General features: G+C 46.8%; 2 protein-coding genes across 2 annotated transcripts; both read left to right on the top strand.

Annotated features, from left to right (window-relative positions):
• The first annotated feature begins 4,693 nt into the window (after positions 1 to 4,693).
• Positions 4,694 to 5,575, top strand: LOC149861088 (uncharacterized). The gene has a single exon (XM_090054880.1). It carries the CDS (start codon positions 4,694 to 4,696, stop codon positions 5,567 to 5,569), a length of 876 nt encoding a protein of 291 aa, XP_089911006.1. The 3' UTR covers positions 5,570 to 5,575.
• An 8,323-nt stretch (positions 5,576 to 13,898) lies between these two features.
• LOC149861087 (uncharacterized) lies at positions 13,899 to 15,344 on the top strand. The gene has a single exon (XM_090053719.1). It carries the CDS (start codon positions 13,899 to 13,901, stop codon positions 15,342 to 15,344), a length of 1,446 nt encoding a protein of 481 aa, XP_089909845.1.
• Positions 15,345 to 25,926: the final 10,582 nt, after the last annotated feature.

Below are 25,926 nucleotides of genomic sequence, written 5' to 3'. Positions count from 1 at the left end.
ATCACAGCTGAAATTCTAACCCAATAGGCTTTTTTATTTAATGTTGAACGGCAAAGAAAAACACAATTAAGGGGATCCTCAACATCCTCTCTTTCTTTCTTTCTTTTTTTTAAATCTGGGCAAAATGTGATGAGTGGATGACTCATCAAATCACCCTTGCTCTTAGATGAACTACATCTGCTAGCTATGCCAAATAAATGCCATCTTCTTATGTAACAGCCTTGAAATGAAACAAGATGTTGTCTAATGATTTTTCACTTTGGGAGTCACAGAACGGCGTGCTCCCGTCACTTTGCAAATATGTTGATGCATAAGTGTCATAGGATTAATAAAATGCATTAGGCCAAGTCCTCACCAGTTTTTCACCAACTAAGAATCAGGTTGACTCGGGTAAGTCTAGGCAAAAGTTTGGGTTAGCTCCCGATAAATTAATTTCCCAACGGCATGTTAACCCTTTACAAGCACTGATCTGAAGCTCAAATAACCCATGGCTTTTATGTGAAGTGGGCTGATATTAAGTAATAATCAACTGAATTAATGATGAATGGTTTTCTAACAGAAGGCTGCAGGTAGTCAAACCATATGTTTATTCAATGAGGTCTTTCCAGTGTGGGCAATTTGAGAGAAATGTAAGATTTCATCTCAACTGATTTATCGCGCTCTTAAAGAAGCACCAACACAAACCATGTATGGTGGAAGTGACATACAGTCAGGTGTTCTGGGTAAATTCATCCCATCAAATTAGGGCTTAAGTGATACAAGCTCCTCAAATTGGCCTCATTCAAAGAGCAGGGAGCTTTTGCTCTGAATCCCACCGAGAATGACTCTGCTTTTCCCTTGGTAAACTAGTGTCCTTCATCCACTCTTGGGAGTGCCCCAGGGTGGAAGACCCGGGGATATTCCACCCTCCTGAGTGAGCTGAAGCCCTGACTGTTGGTCACTGTATAGACATAAGAGATTTTCCTTCAGTATTCATGCATATGTTTGGAGTTGGGATGTGGGGCAGGCAAAAGGAAAAGATGACCTGCCTTCTCAGGAGTGGCAGACGTTACCTTTATAATGTTGCCAGCTACTACTGACAAAGACCAACCAGCCCCTGTACCTGGAAGAAGAAAGTTCTGACTATCCTACTGACTTGAATGCTAACTTGTTATGTTAAGGGGGGACTAGCTAATGTTTTATGGTAAATGATGAAAAAATGGGACAAAGACAATGTTCTCTTGTTGTTTAAAAGGAGTTAATGGACTTCACCATCTTGATATTGGTGCTAGGCAAATGAATACAGAAGTTACAAAGGGGTTTTGGTATCCCCAGCAGGGATATCATGATGACCAGTCCACACAGTTTAATGAAACCATTGAGTGACATAGACCCATCCAGGATCATAGTCAAGGCAAATATTCACTCCACCTGTGGCTAGCATGGCGAAGACATACCAGCTTTGATCACCAACTACATGCAAGACAGTAGCAGCATGGTCCTCTGTCACCTCTAGAGCCCCCAGTGTCCCACATCAATGGTCTGAAAACTAGTGCAATGAATGTCCTTGTTACTTGGGAACCATCAAGGAGTGGGAATGTTTCTACCAGGCCCCTGTGGAAATTTAAAATCTGTGGTCATTGCCCTCTTGAGTATCTCTTGTATGCTTTCATAGAATCATAAAAAAAATTAGGATGGGTAGGGACCTCAGGGGGTCACATCTAGTCCAACTCCCTGCTCAAAGCAGGACCATTCCCAACTAGATCATCCCAGGCAAGGCTTTGTCTACCCAGATCTTAAAAACCTCCAGAGATGGAGAGTCTACGACCTCTCTGGGCAACTGGTTCCAGTGTTTTTCTACCCTCCTAGTGAGAAAATTCTTCCTAATATCCAACCTAAACTTCCCTTGTTATAACTTGAGCCTATTGCTCCTTGTTCTGTCATCCGTTATCATTGAGAACATTTAGCTCTTTGTTGTGCTCCATTCACCCACTTGTGCCTTGACATTTTAAGCCCCTAAGGGCTTAAAATTGTCATCATCTGCCCGACGGAACAACCACAAAGTCTTGTCATTCTTGAGAGGATTACATGCAAGATAATTGGTGACATATGGGTCTGGCAGCAGACTAGTCATCACTGGGGGGGTGGCGTGCTGCCAGGTGTTAGAAGTGTGACACGTGGGGTGAATAATTTTTTATGACCGTTAGTAAGGATCACGCATGCTGCGAGTGTCTCATACCCTCCAAGCACATTTGGGAACTGTATAAAAGCTTTCTCACTCTGCAGGCTCCTCATCCACTACCACTCAACTGCTCTCATCTGTGAATCGGGTAAGTCACTTTTGTACTAAGTATCTTTCCAGCTATTGAAGCGTCACTTTATGGTTGGTCTTTGTGGGCATGGATTTCAGAAGTGGCTTGTGATTTTGGGGCAGATCAGTTTCCAGAGATGGAGTTTGCAGTGATTCCCCCAGACCAGTGGCTCCAATGGGGTGTCTACAAATACTCATTGATCTTGGCCAGTAGTGGAAGAGCTACTGTGAAAGAGCCTTGTCATGGTTCTTTCTTGGAGGCATTGGTGATTATTAATTTTAACTTTACTTTGTGGCTTTGTATGAATATAGTGTTTGAGGCTAAATGGACCATGAGCTTAAGACGAGTAACATTAGAGATGTTGAGTGGTTTGGTGGGGAAGGTAAGAGGCTTGGCTCTGGAAAGACCTAGCTTCTAAGCCTTGGTCACTGACCTGAAATATGGTATGTGTTGTCTTCCTGTGCCTTGATTTCCACATTTGTAAACTGGTGGTCATAATAGACTGCAGAGAAATGTAAAGGCTGAAGGGTAAAGTACACAGAGACTAGGAGGAAAAGGAAAGAGAAGGGGTACTATAAGAAAGGCAAAAAGGTGTTTGTGGATATTTGAACGGTCTTGAAAGGAGCTGGAGTAAAAGAGCCCTTTCTCATAGTAAATATCGTGACAACAAGAATAATTTTGATCTACAATTGCTATTGTTATTATTTGTTTGCAAAGTCATGACTGGATGCTTGGCACTAGATGAAGGCTTAAATTCTGCTTTCTGCTGTGTTAATGAAACCCCATGAATGTCAGTGGAGTAGCCAGGGGGTAACAGAGAGGAGGAACTCTCCCACAAAATCATTATCCCTGGGTAGACTGAATTGAAAGCCAGAAAATGGGTTTCATATTTAATATGTGGGGAAGCAGTGGCCAGGCCTAGGAAAGCTCCTGGTTGAAAGCCTCCTTGCTATCCATACAACCATAGAAAATGAGGGTTGACAAAAAAAATTAGGATGGGAAGGGACTGCAGGAGATCACATCTAGTCCAACCCCTTGCTCACAGCAGAGCCAGCCCCAACCAGATCATCCCAGCCAAGACTTTGTCTAGCTGGGTGTTAAAAACCTCCAAGGATGGAGACTCTACCACTTCTCTGGGGAACCTTTTCCAGTGCTTCACCACCCTCCTAGTAAGAAAGTTTTTCCTAATATCCAACCTCAACTTCCCTTGTTGCAACTTGAGCCCATTGCTCCTTGTTCTGTCATCTGCCCCCACTGAGAACAGCCCAGCTCCATCCTCTTTGCCACCACCCTTCAGTCAGTTGAAGGCTGATGTTAAATCCTTGCCAGTCTTCTCTTCTCCAGACTAAATAAGCCCAGTTCCCTCAACCTCTCCCCACAAGTCATGCCCCCAACCCCCCAACCATTTTTTTTTTGCCCTCCATTGGACTCTCTCCAATTTGTCCACATCCTTTAGTGGGGCCCCAAAACCAGACAATGGACTGCATGCCCCATGGCCCATCCTGCTGAATTTAGGCTGATTGGTAGCCAAGAAGGCACATGTCTTGGAGCCAGGAGGACAGCAAGCAGGAGGGAGCGTGCCACTGTAGACCAGTGGGAAGGGACTGGGTCCTTGCATTGAATTTGTTTGCCCTTCTTGCTACAACCAGGGGTGTTTCTGTCAAGAGCCCCTGGGGGAGGGGATACCCGGGTCCGGCTGGAGATGGAACAGCACCCTTTTTCCAGTTCTGGAGAGCAGGAGTAATTCAGCGGGAGTCCCTGGAGATGAACAGGAGCAAAGGAAAGCTGTGCTAGGCTTGGTGGCTCTGAGAATGTCATGGACAGCCCAGTCTGTTCCCCCTACAAAGCTGAAGGGTTGACCCAATTTCTTTTCCCCCAGGCATTCACCTGGGGGTGCACCAAACTGGTTAGTCCTGTGCAGTCCAACAAGCCCCATCTCCCTGTGCTCTGTGACACACCGCCCTGCTCGGTACAGGTGCTACGCTGCATTGGAAGCACCACCAATGCTGTGGCAGGTTCATTAGCATTGATGGAGGCTAACTGGGTGATTAGCTTGCCCCAAGCACCCGTGGGCGCAGGTACAGTGCTGCCCATGCAGGGGATACCACCAGTGTGACTTTATGGGGGCTGCTGCCTGGGCCATTAGATTTGAAGCAGGAATATGACCAAGATGCCTGCATTATGTGGCCTGTCACTGTGGTTTGTGGATAAATGCAAGGATCCAGGCTCCCTGCCGATGTGCACTGGGTTGCAACAAAGCAACATCAATTTGTAGCACCTGAGTAACTGGCTCTTCCCTGAGTGACCAAGCAGTGAGGGGTACTTGGCGGGGTTAGTGAATGTCACATTGGTCAAGGATCTGCTCTTTCATGGTTCTTTCAGCTCTGCCCCATCACATCAAGATGTCCTACTACGGCCAGCAGTGCAAGCAGCGGTGCCTGCCCACACCCATCTGCCAAGACCAACTCCCTGTGAAATGCCCACCCATGTGTCCTCAGCAGTGGACACCACAATACTCCACCAAGAGCTACTCGGGCTACGACGGGTACTGCGAGTCCAGCTCACTGCAGTGCATGGAGCCATGTGGTCCCAAAGGCTGGCAGAAGTGTAGGCCTCAGTGTGAGCAAGTGTGTCTCCCACCATGCCCCCTGCCATGTATCACCAAGTGCCCCCCACCATGCGTGAAGTGCCCCCAGCAGTGCGTCACCAAGTGCCCCCCACCATGCGTGAAGTGCCCCCAGCAGTGCGTCACCAAGTGCCCCCCACCATGTGTGAAGTGCCCCCAGCAGTGCGTCACCAAGTGCCCCCCACCATGCGTGAAGTGCCCCCAGCAGTGCATCACCAAGTGCCCCCCACCATGCGTGAAGTGCCCCCCACCATGTGTGAAGTGCCCCCAGCAGTGCGTCACCAAGTGCCCTCCACCATGCGTGAAGTGCCCCCAGCAGTGCGTCACCAAGTGCCCCCCACCATGTGTGACCAAGTGCCCCCCTCAATGTGTGAAGTGTCCCCAGCCGTGTGTGACCCAGTGTGTCACCAAGTGCCCCCCACCGTGTGTGACCAAGTGCCCCCAGCAGTGTGTAACTGAGTGTGTGACCAAGTGCCCCCAGCAGTGCGTGACCAAGTGCCCCCAGCAGTGTGTAACTGAGTGTGTGACCAAGTGCCCCCAGCAGTGCGTGACCAAGTGCCCCCAGCAGTGTGTGACCAAAGGTCAATCAAGCCAAGTGAAGATTTCGAGCAATAACAAGAAGTACTGCTCTGCCTCCCAGTGGTTTTGGTAAAGCACGAAGGAAAGGGCCTGGAAGGAGGAACTGCCCCACAGACGGCTAGAACCGCTCTCCATGCACCACGCTTCTCCTCCTGCTCACACTCCCTGAAAAGCTGCACCCTGGGTTCATGGCTCTGTTCTCTTATAGCTTAATTTATTACCTGGAAGTGTGTGTGAATGATGTTTGTGTGGTTACACTGTACATGCTTTTAGTTTTTGCTTGCTTTAGTGCAAAGATGTCTGTTTTTTCACCTGCTTCACACAGACACTGGTAAATTAATGAGATAAGAAGACAAAAAGTAGAAATTCCCAAGACTGATGCTGAAGTCTTGAGTTCAATGCATCCTTGTGTGACCGGAGTATGCTAGTGCCAACCCCCAGATCTGGTGGTTCTGCCTTTGGAACTGACCTGAAGATTCCCGTGGGCTCCTTTAGCGTGAGATTTCTACTGTGTAGTTGCTTTTAAGTTTAGATGTAGACACAGGGTATGAATAGCTTTGGCACAAAGTTGATTTATTGTTTGTATGCTGGAGACCTCCATGAGCACAGATCCATGGATACGGGGCCAAATTATTTGATGCGCTATAACATCGGAGCACCAGTAACTTCAACGGTGCTCTATTTATACCACGGGTCCCGACCGATAAAGATCTATCTAGCCATATCTGTAGTTACATTTCTGGTCACAGAATTGTTTTAATGTAATTTTTCTCAGATATTACACCCATGTAACTGGTGCTTGCTTCCATCCATGGCTGTGACTGAGGGACTTTGTGTTCACAATGTATTGCCCAGGCTGCCTGGAGCTCTGTACTCTGTACTTAAAAGATGTATCTTCCAATTGCTTTTAAAATTAAACCTTATGTTTCATCACAGTATCTGCTTCCTTGTGGTCCTTGCACTCTGTTTTATTAGTTGTCCAGAATCCCTGCCTGAGAAAAATCATTTATTATTCCTTCCTGGTAAGACAATGACATGGAAAAACACCTTGGCAAAATAGTTAGGCTCAGCACTGCAAGGAGACAGGGAAGTGTGCTGGAGGGCATAGCTTAGGGTTTAGGAGCTGTCTATTCAAGGCTCTGCTCTGTGGCAACATTTCTCCATAATCCTGGGTGGGACCCAACAAAAGATGTTGGTACTTAAAAGTCTGAGACTGCAACAGGCAGCTTTTTGATCTCAGGGTCTCTCTCTCAAGTGCATGGAGAGAGCAAAAGGGTGCAGAGAGCTGCCTAGAGCCAGCCAGTGGGAGATGCTATGGATGGCGGTGAGTCTGAAATCCTGTCCTCTGGAGACCACCCCCAAAGCTGAGGGAAGCCACTTTGGTCTAGGGAAGATCTGTTTCCCTGAAGAGGAGCAGGGACTCTTACCTTTCAAGGAATAAAGATGGGCCCCTTTAAAATGTGGTGCAGTTGGTTCTCTTTATATAAAATAACCAAATCATTGGAGCAGTTTTTTTTTTTTTATCATTACAGTCATCTGGCTGTGAAATATTCTTGCTAGTTTGCACAGAGCTTTCTGTAGTGATTAGTGTCACCCCTTATGACAGATAGGAGGAAATATCAAGGCTGTGCAGGCTGGACTTGTGACGCAGGAAGAAGGGGTGATGTGGGACGGGTGTTTTCTTAGTGCAGGTTGTTTCTCTGCATGGTGAACACCAGCCCCTGAACAGCAGTGCTTACAAACAGCATGCAATAAATCCATTCTTTCAGGAATTTCACTGTGCTTCAGTCCCAGGAACTGCTGGAAAAGAGGAGAAAGGGGATGGGAGGGAGCATAATAGCACGTTTCAAATATCTGAAAAGCTGCCTCAAAGAAGATGGTGAAACATTGCTCTTCCCAGGCACAGGGGGCAGGACCAGAAGCATTTAAACTCCAACTAAGCCAGTTCAAATCAAATCTCAGGGACAATTTCTTCCTTGCAGAAACATGGAACAAGCTGCCCAGAGAAGTGGTGGAATCCACCTCGTTGGAGATTTTCAAGAGGAGACTGGATGGGCGTCTGTCTGGGCTCGCTTAAATACAGTTAGCAGTAGGCCTGCGCAGGATGTTGGACCAGAAAACCCTGGAAGGTCCAACCCTAAAAATCATCTTCAGCTTGTTAGGATTTAGCAAAAGAATTAATTAATCAGGAAATGATTCATCCACAGTGTCACAGGCACTTGTGTGCGAGTTGCTCGTTCTGCATCCGCTAGGCTTGTGATAAGGACGTTTGGTTTCAGGGAGCCACAAGAGCAGAACAGAATAGATTCAAACAGAGTTGGCAACCCTGGCTGCGATCCAGTGTAACAGGAGGCAAACCTAGAGGTTGGAACCCAGGATTCACTTCTACGTCGGACGTGATGGGTTTCTATATGTTTTTGATGCTGACGTTGGGTGACATGGGGCAAGTGACATCGTCTCAATGTGCCTCAATTTCCCCCTTATTTCTGGTGGGGAAAATTATACCCTACCTCCTTTTACAACACATTGAGGCTTCCTCACATGAAAGGATTTCAAAACCCTTTGCAAATGTTAATTAAAGGATTAGACAAACAGTTTAGGATGTTGTCATCATGTTAATGTTGTTCTATCTGAGCTGGAATCACCAGGCTGATAATTAGCATAATTTTAATAAGTGTTTTGTTTGTGGCAAACACAACTCCTGTCAAGGTGGTGCTTGTGAAAAGCCATTGACTTGGTTGCTGTTCCCCTGCTGGGTGTTTCAAACACACAAAAAAAGGGTCTGGACCAAATATTTTTCAATTTAAAAAAAAAAAAAAGGTTTTGTAGACACATTTAAAAAAATGGTTTGAGTGCATTTCTGTTTGCACATGACGAATCCATGTTTGCACATGACAAACCTGCACAATGTTTTAATGTTTGGTGACCCAAACTAAAACATGTCAGGATGAGTTTTATTTTAAAATGCAGGAAGACTTTTAAAATGTGAGGAAAGCCTGTGTTTGCAAACTGTAATGCTGTTGAAACGCAGGGAAGGGCAAATTTCATCATGTGTACAAGCACCGTGATAGGCTGAGCTAAAAAGCTTTGAACTGCCAAAAGATGGCCAAGAAAAATAATTATGAGTAGAGCAGGTTGAAAAATAAAACTCCCCGGATACATTGAGAAAATCCCTTATCAGCTAAACAGAAGCTTTTGCAAAAAAAATGGGTTTTTTAATGAAAAGAGAAATCCTTACACTAAAAAAGCAAAAAACTCACAACCTAATATTTTTTTTTCAGCTTTTGATTTTTTTTTCCCCAATGAAAATGCAGAAAGCTTCCAAAGAAAATTTCTACTCAAATGAAAAGATGTTCATGAGGAAGACTATTCATTTCTCAAACAAATCTAATGTTAAGACATGTAATAAACTGCAAGAACAGTGGTTTCTTTTTCTGGGTATTATTTTCTGTTCATGTAAGTGGTATATAAATGATCACCTTGCTGAAGAATCCAGCTGATTTTGGAGTCCCGTCAAAGCAATGTCCCATCTAAACATCCATACACTTGAATCTAATGTCACTTTAAATAAGTTAATAAATAAAAACACTTCCCCTTGCTTTTAAATAGGTGTTTAAATAAATGTTCTGTGTCATGAATGCACTGCAGAGTAGGAGATTTGGCGAGATGGGAGCCCAGGAAGGGTGGCTGTGCCTTAAGGAAACGATCCTTCTGGCACAGAGGGAGACAATCCCGATGTGGGGAAAAGGGGGAAAGGGGCCAAGAGGCTTTCTTGGCTGACCAGAGAAATCCAGAGCAGCCTAAGGGCAAAAAGTGGGGCATATAAGCAGTGGAAACAGGGAGAGATTACTAAAGAGCAGCTCACAGTTGTAGGGAGGCAGTTAGAAAGGCCAAAGCTACCATGGAGCTGAAGATGGCATCCCAAGTTAAGGATAACAAAAAATAGTTTTTCAGATATATAGGGAGTAAAAAGAAGCCCAGGGTGGTATAGGACCACTACTGAACGGGCAAAAGCAATTGGTGACAGACAGGGAGGACAAGGCTGAACTCCTCAGTGAGGTCTTTGCCTCAGTCTTCCTAAACAAGGGGCAAGACTAGTCTTACATTGTAGAAAGGCAACAGCTGGGCGCCAGACCACCAAGCGCTGACCCTGAGATGGTGCAGAGTCACTTGGAAGGACCGGATGCATTTAAGTTGGCAGGCCCAGACGAGCTCCATCCGAGGGTACCGAAGGCACTGGCCGATGTCACTGCACAGCCACTGGCAAGAATATTTGAGCACTCGTGGCGCACGGGCCAAGTCCTGGAGGACTGGAAAAGGGCCAATGTGGTCCCTGTTTTCAAGAAGGGGAGGAAGGAGGATCCAGGCAACTACAGGCCAGTCAGCCTCACCTCCCTCCTTGGCAAAGTCTTTGAAAAGATTATTAAGGTTCATATATGTGAGAGCCCAGCAGAAAAATTATGCTGAGGGGAAACCAGCATGGGTTCATAGCAGGTAGATCATGCCTGACTAATTTAGTCTCTTTTTATGACCAGGTTACAAAACACCTGGATGCAGGAGTAGGGGTTGATATCGTTTACTTAGACTTCAGGAAGGCCTTCGATACGGTATCCCACCCCATACTGTGAACAAATGAAGGGGCTGTGACTTGGATGATTACACAGTCCGGTGGGTGGCAAATTGGCTAGAGGGTTGTACCCAGAGGGTGGTGGTGGACGGGTCGGTATCAACCTGGAAGGACGTGGGCAGTGGGGTCCCACAGGGCTCGGTCCTTGGACCGATACTCTTCATTGTCTGCATCAGTGACTTGGACGAGGGAGTGAAATGTACCCTGTCCAAGTTTGCGGATGATACGAAACTGTGGGGAGAAGTGGACACACTGGAGGGCAAGGAACAACTGCAGGCAGACCTGGACAAGCTGGACAAATAATAGCCATAAGCTAGCAGAGAGCAGATTTAGGCTGGACATTAGGAGGAACTTCTTCACAGTTTGAGTGGCCAAGGTCTTGAATGGGCTCCCAAGGGAGGTGGTGCTCTCCCCTACCCTGGGGGTCTTCAAGAGGAGGTTAGCTGGGCATCTGGCTGGGGTCATCTGAACCCAGCACTCTTTCCTGGCTATGCAGGGGGTTGGACTCAATGATCTATTGAGGTCCCTTCCGACCTTAACATCTATGAATCTTATAAGATGTCCTCCCCCATTCCCCATACATTTCACCATTAAAATTCACTAGCTATGAAAAACAGAAGGCGTATACCTTGTTTTTAAACAGGCGCGGAGGAGGCTGGAAATGGATGAGTCGCTTCACAAGCATACGAGAAGGCTGGAAGAAGATCACAGGGTTTCTGAGTTCTAGATCAGCAGTTTTACCACCAGGCCGTGCTGCCCTGGCTCCATCAGATTTACCTCTGTGGTGCTGAGCAGGTTTCTACATAGTAGCATTGCCTTGCAAGTCACTTCACCTCCTGTCCTTGGTTTTTTGGCCCGCTGTCCTGTTCCCAAGGAGCTTACCTCTGGTAAATCAAGGAAGAAGGGAGCTGTGTAGCCAAGGTAAAAACTAAGATAATTTCCTGAGAATCTCCTCTAGGCTGGTTTTCAAAACCAGCTACAGCAGTGGTTTTCAACCTTTTTTCATTTGTGAGCCCCCCAAAAATTTCAAATGGAGGTGCAGACTCCTTTGAATTGTAAGTGTGGGTATTCCCCTACTGTTGATCATAGACATGTTCCACAGACCCCGTAGACATAGCCTGAGGACCCCCAAGGTTATAAAAACACTGGTTTAAGGGGTTTAGGCACATTGGGCTTCCACTGAATGATGGAGGCTAAGTCCCCCTCTGTCACTTTGAACAAACCCAGCCCTGGTCTTTCCCTGGGAAGAGCCGTGTCTGTACTTGTCAGCTATTCTTGAATGGGAAAAAAAGCACAGGATGCTTGGAGGGCTGCGTCCATTGTAGTGAATCACAGAGTCTCCAGACTGCAAGCAGCTCCCATGGGGGCTTCCCTCCCTTTGTAAGCTGGCATGTGGGACACCCATAAGAGCAGCTCTGGGTTCACTCTTGAGTCTGTCTGGCCTGTTGAAATGGGGATGGAGCAAGAGAGTTTTGCTGGCCACACCCAGCTTTATGGAAGATTGCGCTGGCAGCCAGCGCAGCCTGCAAGCAAAAGCATCTGGTTCCAAACCAGTGCCCAGCCCGGACAAAAGAGCAGCCAGAGCTCGGACACATGATAGAAGAGCATGTTCCTCTGCAGCACCACCCATTGCAGCAGCCAGGAGTAAGCTGCTTATTCACCCAAAGTATTTATAGTAGTGTCACACTTTTTGGAGTTGCCAAGAGGACAGCAGCATTCGGGGAGCACGAGCTGCAGGCAAGTGTTAGGGATCACGTGCCTCCAATCTCACAAGCTGAATGCGGCTCACACCCATAAGCCTCTTTGCTCTATAAAACTTCTTCTATCTCAGCCTCCTCTCTGCACTCCCAGCTGGTTTTTTCCATGGGTCGAGGCGGTAAGTCTGATTGCAATGGGATGCTGCCGGGTCTGGGGTGGCTGATGTTGAATGTTTCCTGGAAGAAAATATTCAGTGGAGCAAATCCCTGATTTCAGGATAACTGAGCTGATTTACTCCAGTGAAGCACCTGGTCTTCAGAATATGGGGGCAGTGTTTCTAGTTAGACTGTAAATACAATGAGTAGGGATTATTTTTTCTCTTAGACATTTGTCGGGTCTGACTCTGGCTTAGGCCCATTGATAACTTAAGTGTTACTAGCAGCTGGATATGTGATTGCTCAGATTTGGAAACAGGCAAATCTCCCAATATTAGAGTGCTGGAAAAGTGATTTGATGGGATCCTATCGATGGAAAGAATCACAGAATCATAGAAAATGAGGGTTGGGAGGGATCTCAGGAGGTCACATCTAGTCCAACCTCCTGCTCAAAGCAGGACCAGCCCTAGCTACATCATCCCAGCCAAGGCTTTGTCTGGTTGGGCCTTAAAAACCTTGAGAGACAAACAGACAGCAAGCTCAGGGACTTTTTAACATATGGATATTTGAATTTGGGGCTGTGAAGAAAATGAATATAGGAAAATCTGGCCAATTCTTCACTCCAGTGGGATTGGTAATGTTGGCTAATTTCCCACAAGTCTCTAAGGATCAGTAGTTAACTGTTTTCAACTTGGCATGAGCTGCTTCTTTGCCTGGTGTGTTGAGATACAAGAATGATTTTTTTTTTTTTTTTTTTGCATTTCTAATGGAGAAATAGATGTCCCAAAAATGCTGAGCGTTAATTGTGTGTATTCTGGTTTCTTATGTGAGAGCTGCACACTTATAATGTACAATTAATGTACATTTCTCTCTTTAAAGACTGAAAGTGCTCACTATATATGAACGGCAGGATTCTGATGTGATCCATCATTTTTGCTTTGTTCTCTCAGTCGCACTCATCACCAAAACAGAAGATAATTCTGCAAAATGGAACAGTTGATCGGTCTATGTCTTGACGAGCCAAGAAAAGCTGAGGAGTAGCCAATGCTCTGTGCAGATCAAATGGCTTGAAAGGTACTCTAAAACTTGGAGGTCAGCATCTCTTCCAGCTGAGTAATTGTCAGGTGCATAATCCACTGTGGTTTAATATAAATGTATATTTGGAAATGACTAAACGTGCTTTAATAGATGACAGGCGAGCCAAATTGTTTTGTTTACAAAGTAAATTGGATTCTTGTGAGGATTCAGTGCACCAGCTAATACAGTCACAGTGAGGCGTTATCCAGCTGACTAATTAATCACACTTCACTGCATACAGCTCACAATGAGAGATGAGCAAGAAGAGTACACGAGCCTTTTAAGGTTAACAGGTACCGGTTATGAATATTTGTTTTAAGCCTGGCATGAACTTCATTCATTTCAAATTTTGATATTCACTGAAATCTCTGGATACTTCATCATCATAGTTATCCTTAGTGGTAGTACACAGCTGCTCCCCGGGCAACAGCTGTTGGTGATAAAGTGATAGTGTCATGTAGATGTGGGCAAAGCATATAGACCAGCTAATTCTTGGGTGCTCAGAGCTGCATGAAGAGCTGAAGGCAGTGGGGCCAGTTTTGAGATGTATTTCAGGGAACTGGAGACAAAGCGGCCTTCTGGCTCTGAAATCCAAGCCTCCCCCGGCTTCAGCCACCCCTTGCGTGGCAGTGTTAAAGGATCCTATCTTTCCATTGGTGGTGGGATAATAAAGGCATGTTGTTTAACTTAGTGATGGATAATTCTCTGTTTCCAGTGCTATAAATATTCTGGGCCATACTGGAATGAGGGTTTACGTGAAAGAGGCTCCTTTAACATGGAGAAATGAGTGAGTGAATATAGTGAATGATCTACCTTCTCACACATCTTCTAGGCAGAGCCAGGCAATGCCAGAAGATGCCTTGTACAGACAGCAATGCAAGCATCAGCCCCTGACGGGGTCAAGCCACGTCAACAAAAGCCTGCGGCAGCAAGTCGCTGAGTACTGCCCCTTGCAGTGCCCTCGGCTCCGTGTCAAGAAGCGCGTGGCCCTGTACCCACTGCACCAAAGTGTGTGTGGGGCCTTGCTACCAAGCATGACTGTGAGCTCACAGCACATGTGCGTAGCTGAGTGCCTGTGGCCATGTGAGACCGAGTGTCTCCAGCCTGGGTGCATGGCTGAGCAACCCCTCCAGCAGCATGTGACCAACAGCCAGCTCCGCTGCATGCACACAGCTCAAAATTGGCACCAGACAGCGAACAGCCAGCCTTGCTGCACCTCCGTGACCACTGAGCCACGGCGGGTGACCAAGTGCAAGGCCCCCTGTGCACCCTCATCCCCCAACCAAGAGTGTGAGAACAACCGCCCGCCATGTGCACCCTCGGCTCCCAACCAGAAGTGTGTGAACAACCGCCCACCATGTGCCCCCTCCACCCCCAATCAGAAGTGCATAAATAATTGCCCCCCATGTGGGCCCCCAGCTGCTAATCACAGCTGTTGTGCCAAGAGACCCCCGGGTATGCCTGAGAGCCCAGCGGAAAAGGGGCAGGAGGAGAGCCCACTGTGGGAGTCAGGACTCGAGCGCTTACAGCTGCAGGACATGACTGAGAACCAGGGCATGACCAAGTGCCCACAGCTGCTGTGCATGACGCATGACCTACCTCCATGCATGCATACCTGCCCAGCACTGCAGTGTAGGACCACATGCCCTCCACCAAGCAGTGCCAAATGCCCAGCACTGCAGCAGTGCCTTGCTAGCTGCCCTCTGCTACAGGCCATCCAGCACCCACTGCTGCCAAAGGCCACCAACTGCCCTCTACCATACGATGCCACACACCTGCCACCACCACAGCAGTGCTGGACCACGTGCCCACTCCTGAATTCAAGCAATTCAACATGCCCGCTCTTGGAGCAAAGAATCACTACATGCCATTGGCCACCCTGTGTGACGAAGGGCATGCTGCCAGCCACAACAAAGTATCCGAGACAGCGGCAGCACCTCCGTAAACACCTGCCACCATCTTTCGTGACCAAGCGCCTCCCATCAGGCATGACTGCAGCAGCTCTGCAGAGAGGTGTGACCAAATGGCACCAACAGCGCATCCTCAAGCGCCCTTCATTGCAACCACGTATGAAGCGCCCACTGCCACAGCAGTGCTTTGCTATGCACCCAGTGCTGCCTTGTGTGTCTGAGTACCTGTTGCCAGGCACAACTGAGTGCCCACCAGAGCAGCGTGCACCTGCGCACCTGCCACAGCAACGTATAACCAAGGCCCACCCCCGGGGGGTAACTGGGTTCCCTCAATATCATAGAAAACGAGGGTTTGAAGGCATCTTGGGAGGTCACATCTAGTCCAACCCCCACCCCCCCTGCCCAAAGCAGGATCAGCTCCAGCTACATCATCACAGCCAAAGCTTTTTCTAGTCGGGTCTTAAACACCTTCAAACATGGAGATGCCACCGCCTCTCTGAATAGCCTGTTCCAGTGCTTTACTACCTTCCTCATAAGAAGGTTTTTCCTAATATCTACCCTCAACTTCTCTTGCTGCAATTTGAGTCCATTGCTCCTTGTTCTGTCATCTGTCACCACTGAGAACAGTCCAGCCCCATCCTCTTTTGAACCCCTCTTCAGGGAGTTGAAGGTTGCTATAAAATCCCCTCTCAGTCTTCTCTTCTCTAGACTCAGAAAGTCCAGTTCCCTTGCCTCTTTTCATTACTATGTTCCCCAGCCCACTAACCATTTTCACTGCCCTCCACTGGACTCTCTTCAATTTGTCCACATCCTTTCTGTAGTGGGGGTCCCAAAAGTGGACACAGGACTCCAGATGTGGCCTCCCCAGTACAGAATAGACGGGAATAATCCTTTGACCTGCTGGCAATGCTCCCGATGATCCAATACGGCATGCATTCCTTCTTCAGTCAATGTGTACCAAGTTAAATCTCCCATTATGATGTAACCCCTGGTGATGTTTATTTCTTGAATAATTTTACCTAGATAGTTACCCAGCTTGGATTTTGGAAGTTGATTGCTGGGCCCCATCACAAACTCAGTAGAATCTCTTTGACCAGCCAGACATAAATTGTTGTACCTGTGCCACCCCATCTTCTTGTTAGATAATTATTCCATTAATGTACAATACTACCTACCCCATTTGTACGTGAACCTCTCATCCTAAACTAATGAGCTTTTAATGATAAAATGAGGAAATCCTGGTCTATTGGCCAAAGGTTGTAGTAGTTTCCCAAACCATTTATGTAGTAGATTCCCCAATCGTTTATGCGGTCCAGCCACAAGAGGGAGTCCGAATACCACAGTCAAGACAAGTAGGTTATACGGGTGTACAGCAGGAGGGATTCTAGCACCTGCCTCTGCTTTGCATAAATTGGGGCTGGATTCTTATCTTGCATAATACAGCACAGCTCCACTGACATCAAATAGCTACATCAGATGACACTTCAGACCTTCCTTTGGGTAAATGCTTATTTGGATAAAGATAGGGGCTGGGCTGGTGGGCAAGGAGGATCCCTGAACTTTTGAAAATCTACCCTGGACCCTCTATGCTTTTGATCCTGTCTAACAGGGAAGATTTCATGCCATGGAGAGTTGCCAGGACAAGGCATTGCTTGCATTTTCTACACAGTGCATTTGACCCCATGGGTATTTCATCCTGAACTTTATGGATCCCATATAAATGGGTGCATACATGCATACTAACTTCCTGACAGTTAATCTGACTTAACTTTTAAAGTTGACTTAACTGTTAGAGTGTACACACTATGTGGAGAAGAGTCAACTTAAATGCAACACAAGATAGTACACTTCTGAAATGTAGTATCTTGAATCACACTGGATAAGTCAGCTTAGCTCACAAGATGGCTGCCACCATGTCAAGGAGCTGTATGTGTGCATGCTCTAATGTGGCTTAACTTAATTCAACTTAGTTAAGTCTCCTTATTTTAAGTTGACTTAGTATGTGTGTATGTACCCTAAAAGATGAATCTTTGCCATCAGGCCAAAATCTTTGAATCTTTGCCATCAGGATTTGCAAAGAAGTTTGAGGAAGTCAGATATCAGAATAATCGTGGGTGCTTAATAGGGCTGTGCAGAGCAGGTAATATTCGCTTCAACAGCCATGTCAAATGTTAAACCGGGTCCCACTTTGATTTGCTGCCTGCTTTGAGTCAAAGTGGGGTTGCTTGGACTCGAGGTCGAAGCTCAGTCGAATATTTGAGCTACTTTGACTTCCCCCTAGGCTATAATGGGGAAGGTCAAAGCAGGCTATAACTGTGGCATTTCTTGTCCAATCTTGATGAAACTTGCAGGAATGGTAGCTCCTGAGGATCCCACAAAGCCTACCAACTTTCAACAAGACAGGTTCAGGGGGTTCAGAGAAACAGCACCCCAAATTCTTGAGAGAAAACCTCCTGTGACTTCTGTGTGGAAAGCCACAGGGAGCTCAAAACTGCAACCTTGCTCGCCCCTGAGGAGCCCACAAAGCCTGCCAACTTTCATGGTGATAGGTGCAGGGGTTTGGGGGAAACTGCACCTTAGGCTGCTGACAGGCCAAACTTGTGATACATATGGAGGGAGGAGGTTGGCATTTGCTCCATCCATACCTGGTGCTTGGGGAGCCCCGGCAGTGGGAGGTGAACACCAGCTGCTCCCCCAAAACCAGGACCCAAGCAGGTGCGGTGGGGTGTCACAACATCCGCAGCCATGCCGAACACCCTCTCACTTGGCACACTGGTCGGTGGACAGGACAGGGATTCCCGGGCAACTGTGGCCAAATCCGGCCGCATCAGGCTGTGGGTTGCCCAGTAGGCCAAGGGGTCGCAGTCCAGGGGCTCCATAGGCTCGGCAGGATAGGCAGACACCATGGTGTGAGGACTGTCTGCCTGATCCTGGGGTCTGGTGGGTCTGGACCCCCTCATGTTTGCCATGGCCTTAGCCCATATTGGCAGCACCTGTGGTGGAGGGGAAGACTGGCTTGTGGATGGGGGGGCTCGGTTCAGGCAGTGGATCCCCCTGCCCCACTTCCTCCCCTCCTCCGCCGCTCTGCCTCCGTCACTTTCTTAGTAAGTACCTCCCTCCAGCGACTCAGTGTCTCGCTGCCACATATGGTGCCCTTCACCCTTGGGTCCCAGATGGTGGCCAGCATATATACTGTGTTGGACCCCAAGGGTTCAAGCCTTTTCCTAAGGCCTCCTTCAGCTGCCTCACCAGTACCTGGACATCTGGTGAAAGCGGCCTGCCCCGGCCAGGAACACTGGCCCCCAGGAAGCTCTCCATTTGGCTGTGGAGCATCTTCACTATGGGGACCACCTGGCTGAGGAAGGCATCAGCAGCACTGAGGGTCTCAATGACCTTGAGGAAGGGCTTGAGGACCAGCAAGATCTGGGAGATGGCATCCCACTCAGCTTTGGTCAGGGGGCCGCTGATCCCAATCTCCCCAAGCAAGGCCAGGTCATGGATGGCCTTCTGTTGCTCCACTGGCCTCTCAAGCATCAGGTATGTGGAGCACCACCGAGTCTCCACATCCTGGATGATTCTGCGCTGAAAGACATTTAGCTCTGCTTGTTTGTCCCGCAGCATCTTTCCCCCCTTGATGCTCCGGTGGAAGTAGCCTGCCACCTTCCTGCACCTGGAAATGAGCCTGCTGGTGTTGCTGGCACAATCACTGGCAGCCCCGTCTCCCTCCAAGGCATCCCTCACAATCAGATGTAAATTGTGTGCCACACAGTGAATACCAGCAAAGCTGGCATCACGGACTGCCTTGACCATATTGGCCCCATTGTCGGTGACCATGAAGCTGTGGGTGAGCTCAGGCTACCCAGCGCCGAGCCACCCCTGCACCATGCGGTTCATGGCCCCCCTTATCTCTGCTGCTGTGTGGGACTCATCCATCACCTTGGCGTGAAGGAGAGCCCACCGATGGCCTGACTGGCCACATCAGTGCCCTGTGAGGGAGAGGTATGCATGACCTCTACCCTGGCTGCTCCAGATATCCGAGGTGAAGTGTACAGTCACCTGCAGACCTGCCTTGTGCAGCTCCTCCCTCAAGTGCTCCCTGCATGCTTCGTATAGGGAGGGCACCACCGTCCCGCTGAAGGTGGTGCATGTGGGCACCTGGTAGGATGGAGCCAGCAGTGCCAGGAGCCGCCTGAACCCTGGCTGCTCAGCAAAGGTGAAGGGCTGGTCATCCAGAGCAAGCATGTCCCCAATGGTCTGGGTGACCTTGCTTGCATTTGCAATGGGTCCCTTTTGCCCCCCATGTTGCAGGGTGCCCTGCCTCTGCTGTGGGGGGACGGGGACTGTGGAGTGAGCGGGAGCCGTTCCTGTGGCAAAGGAGCGGTACCTGCAGGGATGATTCAGCATCCCCGAGGTGGTCATGCGCTTTGTTCCCTTGCCCTAGCTGATTTTGGCTCGGCAGTGCACACACATAGCAAACGTGGGATCATCTGCAGCTCATGATGATCCCTGACCATGCTTGTACTAGGCCTTTCCCTCTGGTGTGCGGGTGCATCTGTGGACACTGCTGAACTCTCCCCCTCTTCAGCAGTCAGAGGCACGGCAAGAGAAAGAGCAGACTCAGCTAAGCCGCTCGCCTTCACCTGTACAGGGGCTCTTTCTGAAGTGCCTTCCGGGAAAGACCTCATGCCTTGAAAGGAAAAAACCTGAGAGGTGTCGAGCACAAACTCGACTGATTCCCCCTCCTTCCCCAGGACTTCCCTTGCCAGGGCACTGAGATCCAGATCCAGCACCAGCTCTTCTTCTGGCGCAGGAAGACTCAGCATCGGCAGTGACACAGGGGTGGAGCGCGCTGCTGTGCTGGTTGCAGTTATGGTGGGAGAGGTTGTGGCTGCTGTGTCTGGACATGAGTCTCAGGCACAGGCAGTGGCTCTGGTGGCGCTGCTGCTCCCCTCTCTTTACTGCTTGTAGCAGCCTCATCCCTTGTAGCGGGAGGAAAGAGGCTGCGTCTGAGTTTGGTGGAGGAAGAAACTGCAGCTCTCCCGCTTGCAGCCCCCCTTGCTCCCCTTCATACAGGCTGGCCAGTGTGGGCACCTGCCTTTCCACGCCGCTTCATAATGTGTTCCTTCATATGTAAACTGGAACCTCTAAGTGTGCTGTGCGCCGCGGGTTAGATGTCTGGATGTTATGTCAATGTGTTTGTGTGTGTGGATAATATATTGAGAAGCGTTGGTATGGTGGAAAGAATGAATGATGTATATATATATATATATATATATATATATATAAACTAAATTCCTATATATAGAATAGATCCTAGGCTACTACTAACCCTATCCAATATAAGCGTAAACTAATATGAAAAGTAGTTATAAAATAAAAGCACCAAGTTCTCAGAAATCCCTGTTGCTAGCGTTGCAAGCAGGCAATCTGCTGAAGATTGGGGCTCCCAGCCGGTGTGGTCTGACGCAGAGGTGCTGGGGAACACCAGCACTGCAGAAACTGACCCTGAGGCAGAAAGCAGGGAGCCGAAAAACTGCTGCCTTTTATGCATTTTCTTTGGCCCTCCCCCAGAGCACTGGGATTGGAAGAGACCTCAGAGAAAGCTGACAGGTCACTGGCCAGCCACACATGTCAGTCATGAAAGCACTCCTTCTCCCCTCCCTCTCCCTCCCCTTAGCTCCCTTCTCTAATATTTCCTTTTATCTCTCTTCCTTTGAAACTAGGCCACCCATGTTGTTTGAATAAGCACTGAGTAAAGCATGGTCTAATTATGGGTGCTTTCGGTTTTCAGAGACCAGCTTAATATACCTGGGGTCTGGTTTCCATACATGATGACCGTCTTCAGTGCCAACTTCAGTCAGTTTTCTTGAAAGCAAACCAACATTGGTAATTTTTTATTTAAAATAAATAAAATAATAAAATAACATTATATGCTTGTCTTGGCCTTAAAAAGAATGCAAACAAGAATATCTCCCCTGAACAAGGTGGGGTGGAAGGGATAGAAATGAGAGAGCAAGTAGGAAATGTTGATATCATTTCTGGTGTTGTCATGTTCTAGTAGCTGCAATGATGCTGGGAAGGTGTGGGAGGCCAGATTTATTTGGTGATATTCTTTAGTCTGCATTTTTTCTTTCCCAGACCTGAGGAGGGGCATCTTGTACCTGCAAGCTTGTCTAACAACTCTTCCAGCCAAAAAACGTTGACCCAATACAATATGTTACCAAACAACTCTGACTTCTTTTATAGGAAAAATTATAGGATCATAGGAAAATAGGGCTGGATAAGGGATCTCATGAGAGCATCTGGTCCAGCCCCCTGCTCACGGCAAGATCATCCCTGAATAAACTACTACAGCCCTGTGTTGGTTCAACCTGCTCTTGAAAGTTTCCAGAGATGGGATTTCCACAGCTTCCCAAGATAGTCTGTTCCCAAACGGGTGCAGGTATCCAAACTCTGAAAAGAAAAGCGAATAAAGATGCAAGTCAAATTGAAATGAATTAAAACTTCATTATTTTCCCCTGTTTTTAGCAATGTCAGCATGCTTTTGTTTTGTTTTGCTTGTTTTAAGAAGGTTGTTTTGATTTGAAGTTTGTTGCTGTGGCTCATCTTAAAAAATTATTCTCATTACACCTTCCTGTTTTTGTTCCAGTGTTGTTAATCGGTGGGTGGTAATTTCCAGCCGAAAAATTTGCCAGGCCTCTCCTACATGAATGTGTTTTCCTGGTTTAAGGATCTGGCCTGATATGGGGAAACTGGGATACTAAATATCATCCTTTCCAGGCCTTAAACATTGTTCACATATGAAAATAAAAGCTACTTGGAGATCATTGAAAGGGTTTTTTGCTAGACTGAAAAAGGTTTTCTTCATTTTTACTTCTGGTCTTTTATACTGTTGCATTATTTTACTTATTGATTCTTTTTCATAATGTATCTTTCAAGGAGACTGTTCGAGTGATGTGTGGCTTTGAGACTGCTATCTGTGCTAGTAAGTGATATTTTGGCTCACAGTTATCCCTTAGGTCTTCCAGTATAGTACTTCAAAGTGTCAGGTCATCATAAAAAAAAAAAAAAGAAAAGAAGAGAAAAAAATCAATTTTTTTTATACTGCTTAATACTACCACCTAATGTTTTTAATTGCCACCCTCAGGAACACTTACGTTTTTCAGGAACTTTATTTTTCATTGAAAAATATGTTCTAATCAGCTCTGTTGGCCATCTGTGCATACCTGCCAAAGTCTGCAAAAGTACTCTTATTGAGTATAATCCAGCGTCCCTTAAATTCAATGACGTTCTTCCCTGGTGTTCTCAATGGCAGCTGATGGAGGCTTTGTTCATTTGAAAATATGACTTGTTCCAAACATAGTTTTACAAGGATGCTCCAATAATGCAATTCAAAGGACTGTCGGCTAGCAAGTCATGAGGCATCAAGACCTTTAGCTTCTGTTTCCTGGCCACCTCACCAGCTCTCTGTGTGATTACTGTGGTGTGTTGTAATTTCCCCATATCTAAAATGGGGTAAATAACACTTCTGAATGGGTTTGGCAAAGCAATTTGGAACAAACAGTCATTGATATTCAGTATATGCAAAGAGTTCTCTTATAACATTGAGTAAGAGCCCTTCATTTCCCAGTATCCATGCCCAAGTGTCTCACGGTTCCCCTAAGCAGGACATAATAGACTCTGCCACGATTTTAGGATTATCGGATTTCCAGGAAAAGCAACTTTTAAAATTTGACTTCGTAAATAATGGTTTTTTTAAAAGCTGGAGTTCCCAAAGGGGCAGAGGTGAGTTAGGAACTCAGCTTCCTCTGAAATTTGACCGAACTGGGCATCCGACCCTCTTACGTCTGTCGAAATCCCAGCTCATTGCTGATGAGCCCGATCCTCAGCTGTCGTCCATAAGCACAGCTTCATCATGTTCAGGAAGGCTATGCTAATTTATAGCAGCCAAGGAACAAATTCTTTATGACAAAGACAATTTCCCCCGGACCCTCCACTCCTGTCAGTGGCTTGTTTCACCCCCATTTAGATGGTACATGGCTGACTTCACTTGGTTAGACATGTCTGCAAATACATCTAACCTCCTTCCAGCTCAAAGTTTTTTTGGTGCTCGGTTATTTTTCATTTCCCTGCAAATATGCTAAACCTTCAGTGTGAGGGTCTCTTGACTTTCCGTGACCTATTAATCTCTAGATTTAGCTTTGATGAAGGAAGGGGGAGGGAAGATACTCTCTTGGTTAATCCATAAAGATTGGGCACTTTAAGATTTTCAGGAGTTACTTGTGGTGTTCAGGACTTATTTTGTGACTGTCTATAAAAGTGTGGTCTGCAGAGGTGAGGGCTCACAGCTTCCCAAAAATAAGACCCACTTAAAATGTCTGCAGCTGGGTAGCAAATTCACTAGTTACTCTCGAGTGTTCACTTGTCACTCTTGGCTTGGTGCTTAGATGATCTTGGAGAAATCAATAGTCTCTCTATTTATCAGCCTGACTTTCTTTGCACTGTGGAAAATCTATGCCATGGTATTTCTAAGCATTTATCTGGAAATTTCTCTAAAGCAGCTGGTTTAGTGACAGGTGGAAACAGGAACGAGCACCAAAAACCAATCTATAGGCAAATCCTATGTTCCTCGAGCTCTCTAAAAGGTCCATGGTAAGAATCGTGAAGTTTGCTCTGCTTCATGTTTTACTGGTTATATGAAAGGCTGTTTGGGCGGTAAATGGATTAAAAACTATTTCCAAGGTGATGGTTTGGATTTCCTGAACAGGAAGGTGTTGCATCTTAGACTAAAGGGTTAGTGTAACATCTGCTCATTCCACAGCTGTTTCAACATAGCTAAGAACATTTTAGCTTGGTCTCTCATTTAAATATAACTGGATTTATTAGGTGCATTTCCCCAGAAGAACACATTGGTGGATCACGTATAAAGACACCGGTTCAAGAAATTAATCCTAAACTTTTATAAACACCGTACTTTCTTCTCCACCTAGAAGCAACTTGGTAAGAGCTTGGGATGTCTTGCAATGATGTACACCCTGAAGTCCTGACTCCAAAACAATTATCGCATGACCAGATGACCATTCAGAGCCAAATCTTTGCCTTGAGTTGGCACAGGGGTCTGCAAATTGCACAGTCTTGTCTTGAGATATATTTTGAAGACTTGAAGTAATGCAGTTGTCTTGTGCTAGCCCTCCTGGCCCTCCATCCAGGGACAAATTATTTGAGTCCACGGGCACTGAGCTCATTAGAAAGATAACTGGCCCCGAATTAAACATTGGATCAGAGCTGCAATGAACAGTTAAGGGTGAGGCTAAGCACACAGAAATATGTCTTGCACCCTCCAGGCTCTCGTAAAATAACTCTACAATGCTCCCTTCTAGATAGTCCTGGATTTAGGAACTAAGACAAAATCTCTTGACTGAGGGGATATTGTGCTACTTATGTATATCCCTGAGCCACCCAAATGCCACAAAATAGACTTAGATTCATTCCTGTTTTGTCAGCAGGCTGGCACTCGATTGAGTTTGGCCGATACAGATTTAAGATGAAAGATATCAGCCCAGCACAATAGTATGTGGGTTTGGGAATTCTCTAATAATCATAAGCTGTGATCCAAACAATTAAAGCAATTATATGAGTTACACATACCGAAGACATTATTGGGTAACTGATAAAGACCTCATGCACGAACAGTGTCTCATCTTCCTGGAAGTCCAAGAAAGTATATAAAACTTATGATTCAGGGCTCCTCTGTCCATTCCCTTCATCGTCTTCTTGCAGAACTGGGTAAGTGCAATTCATCTCACTCCAATTTTAAATAGCAATACATAGGTTTAGCGCTAGTTTTAATTTAGGGCTAAATCCCACATGGATGCTGTGTGGTTCTTAGCAATAACTCCAAGAGTCACCTTGTAGTTATTCTCTTGCATGCACTGGTGTTAAATATAGGGTACGATTTCTCAGCTATGCCAGGTGCTGGGACACAAACTTTTTATCAATTGTAACTGGGGAATGTGTATCTAAATCTCTTAGAAAAAGGAGCAAGTTATAATGAGGAAAGCAAGGGTGTGAATGTACAGCCTATCACTTGCTCTGGGATAAGTGCCTACGTGCATGCTTCTGCCTCGCAGTAAATTAAAGCAAACCTGCTCTGGCTTTAACCCCTCAGTGAAAGAACTTTTACACACACTCCTTTTAGTACTTTCAAAGCTGGTTTTCAGAGAGGCAAGCAATCATAAGTTCCTGAACCATTACAGGTAAGCACAGAAAACTGAGATCCTGGGATGCAGCTGGTCTTCATTGTCATAGCCGCTTTGGGGGTAAAGTGGATGTTGACTATCTAGAACAGCTGAGATCTGGTCTGGTGCTGAAATGGTTTTAACAGGGGAACTGCCATGACCAACATTATCCTCAACTGACCCTGTGCTTTAATTTTCTAAAATGGCTTGAAAATCCCTCCTTCCTTATCACCCTCAGTCTTTCTAATATGGACCTTGTAGGCTGAAGGGAACAGAGGAGTTTGCGATGAAGACTGTGGAAACCTGCATTCAGCCATAGACAATCTCTGCAAACATGGGCCAAAGACCAAGCCAGGGCAGCAAGCCACATGCTAGGCCCAACTGCGCCCTGGAGCTTAGTAGCTCTGTTTGCCAGCTCCCCACCTGAAAAATGGGCATCATAATTCCTTTTTCCAACTTGTCTGTTTAGTTTGTCAACTTTTTAGGGCAGAGTCAGTCTCCTGCTTTGCATTTGTGCAATGCCCCACCTGGCCCAGGCCCTGATCCCCACAGTAAACAACAGCCCCGACAAGAACCAAGAACACCTTGTGGTCTAGCCCCAACTTGCCCATGACTCATTAAAGTTGGGCAAGTCACTCAGCCAGTGAGCTTTAATTATCTCTACCCTCAAACAGGGGTATCGGTGATCCATTCCTACGTGGACGTCATGTAGCTCGGTGGCATTA

Source organism: Crocodylus siamensis, chromosome 6 (genome assembly GCF_052110815.1).
Source record: "Crocodylus siamensis isolate JL-2025a chromosome 6, ASM5211081v1, whole genome shotgun sequence".
Lineage (NCBI taxonomy): Eukaryota > Metazoa > Chordata > Crocodylia > Crocodylidae > Crocodylus > Crocodylus siamensis.
This window is presented reverse-complemented; position numbering and strand designations above follow the sequence as displayed.

What these genes read in the sequence shown, in the direction of transcription:
- LOC149861088 (XM_090054880.1), top strand. Translation starts at nt 4,694, where the DNA reads ATGTCCTACTACGGCCAGCAGTGCAAGCAGCGGTGCCTGCCCACACCC.
- LOC149861087 (XM_090053719.1), top strand. Translation starts at nt 13,899, where the DNA reads ATGCCAGAAGATGCCTTGTACAGACAGCAATGCAAGCATCAGCCCCTG.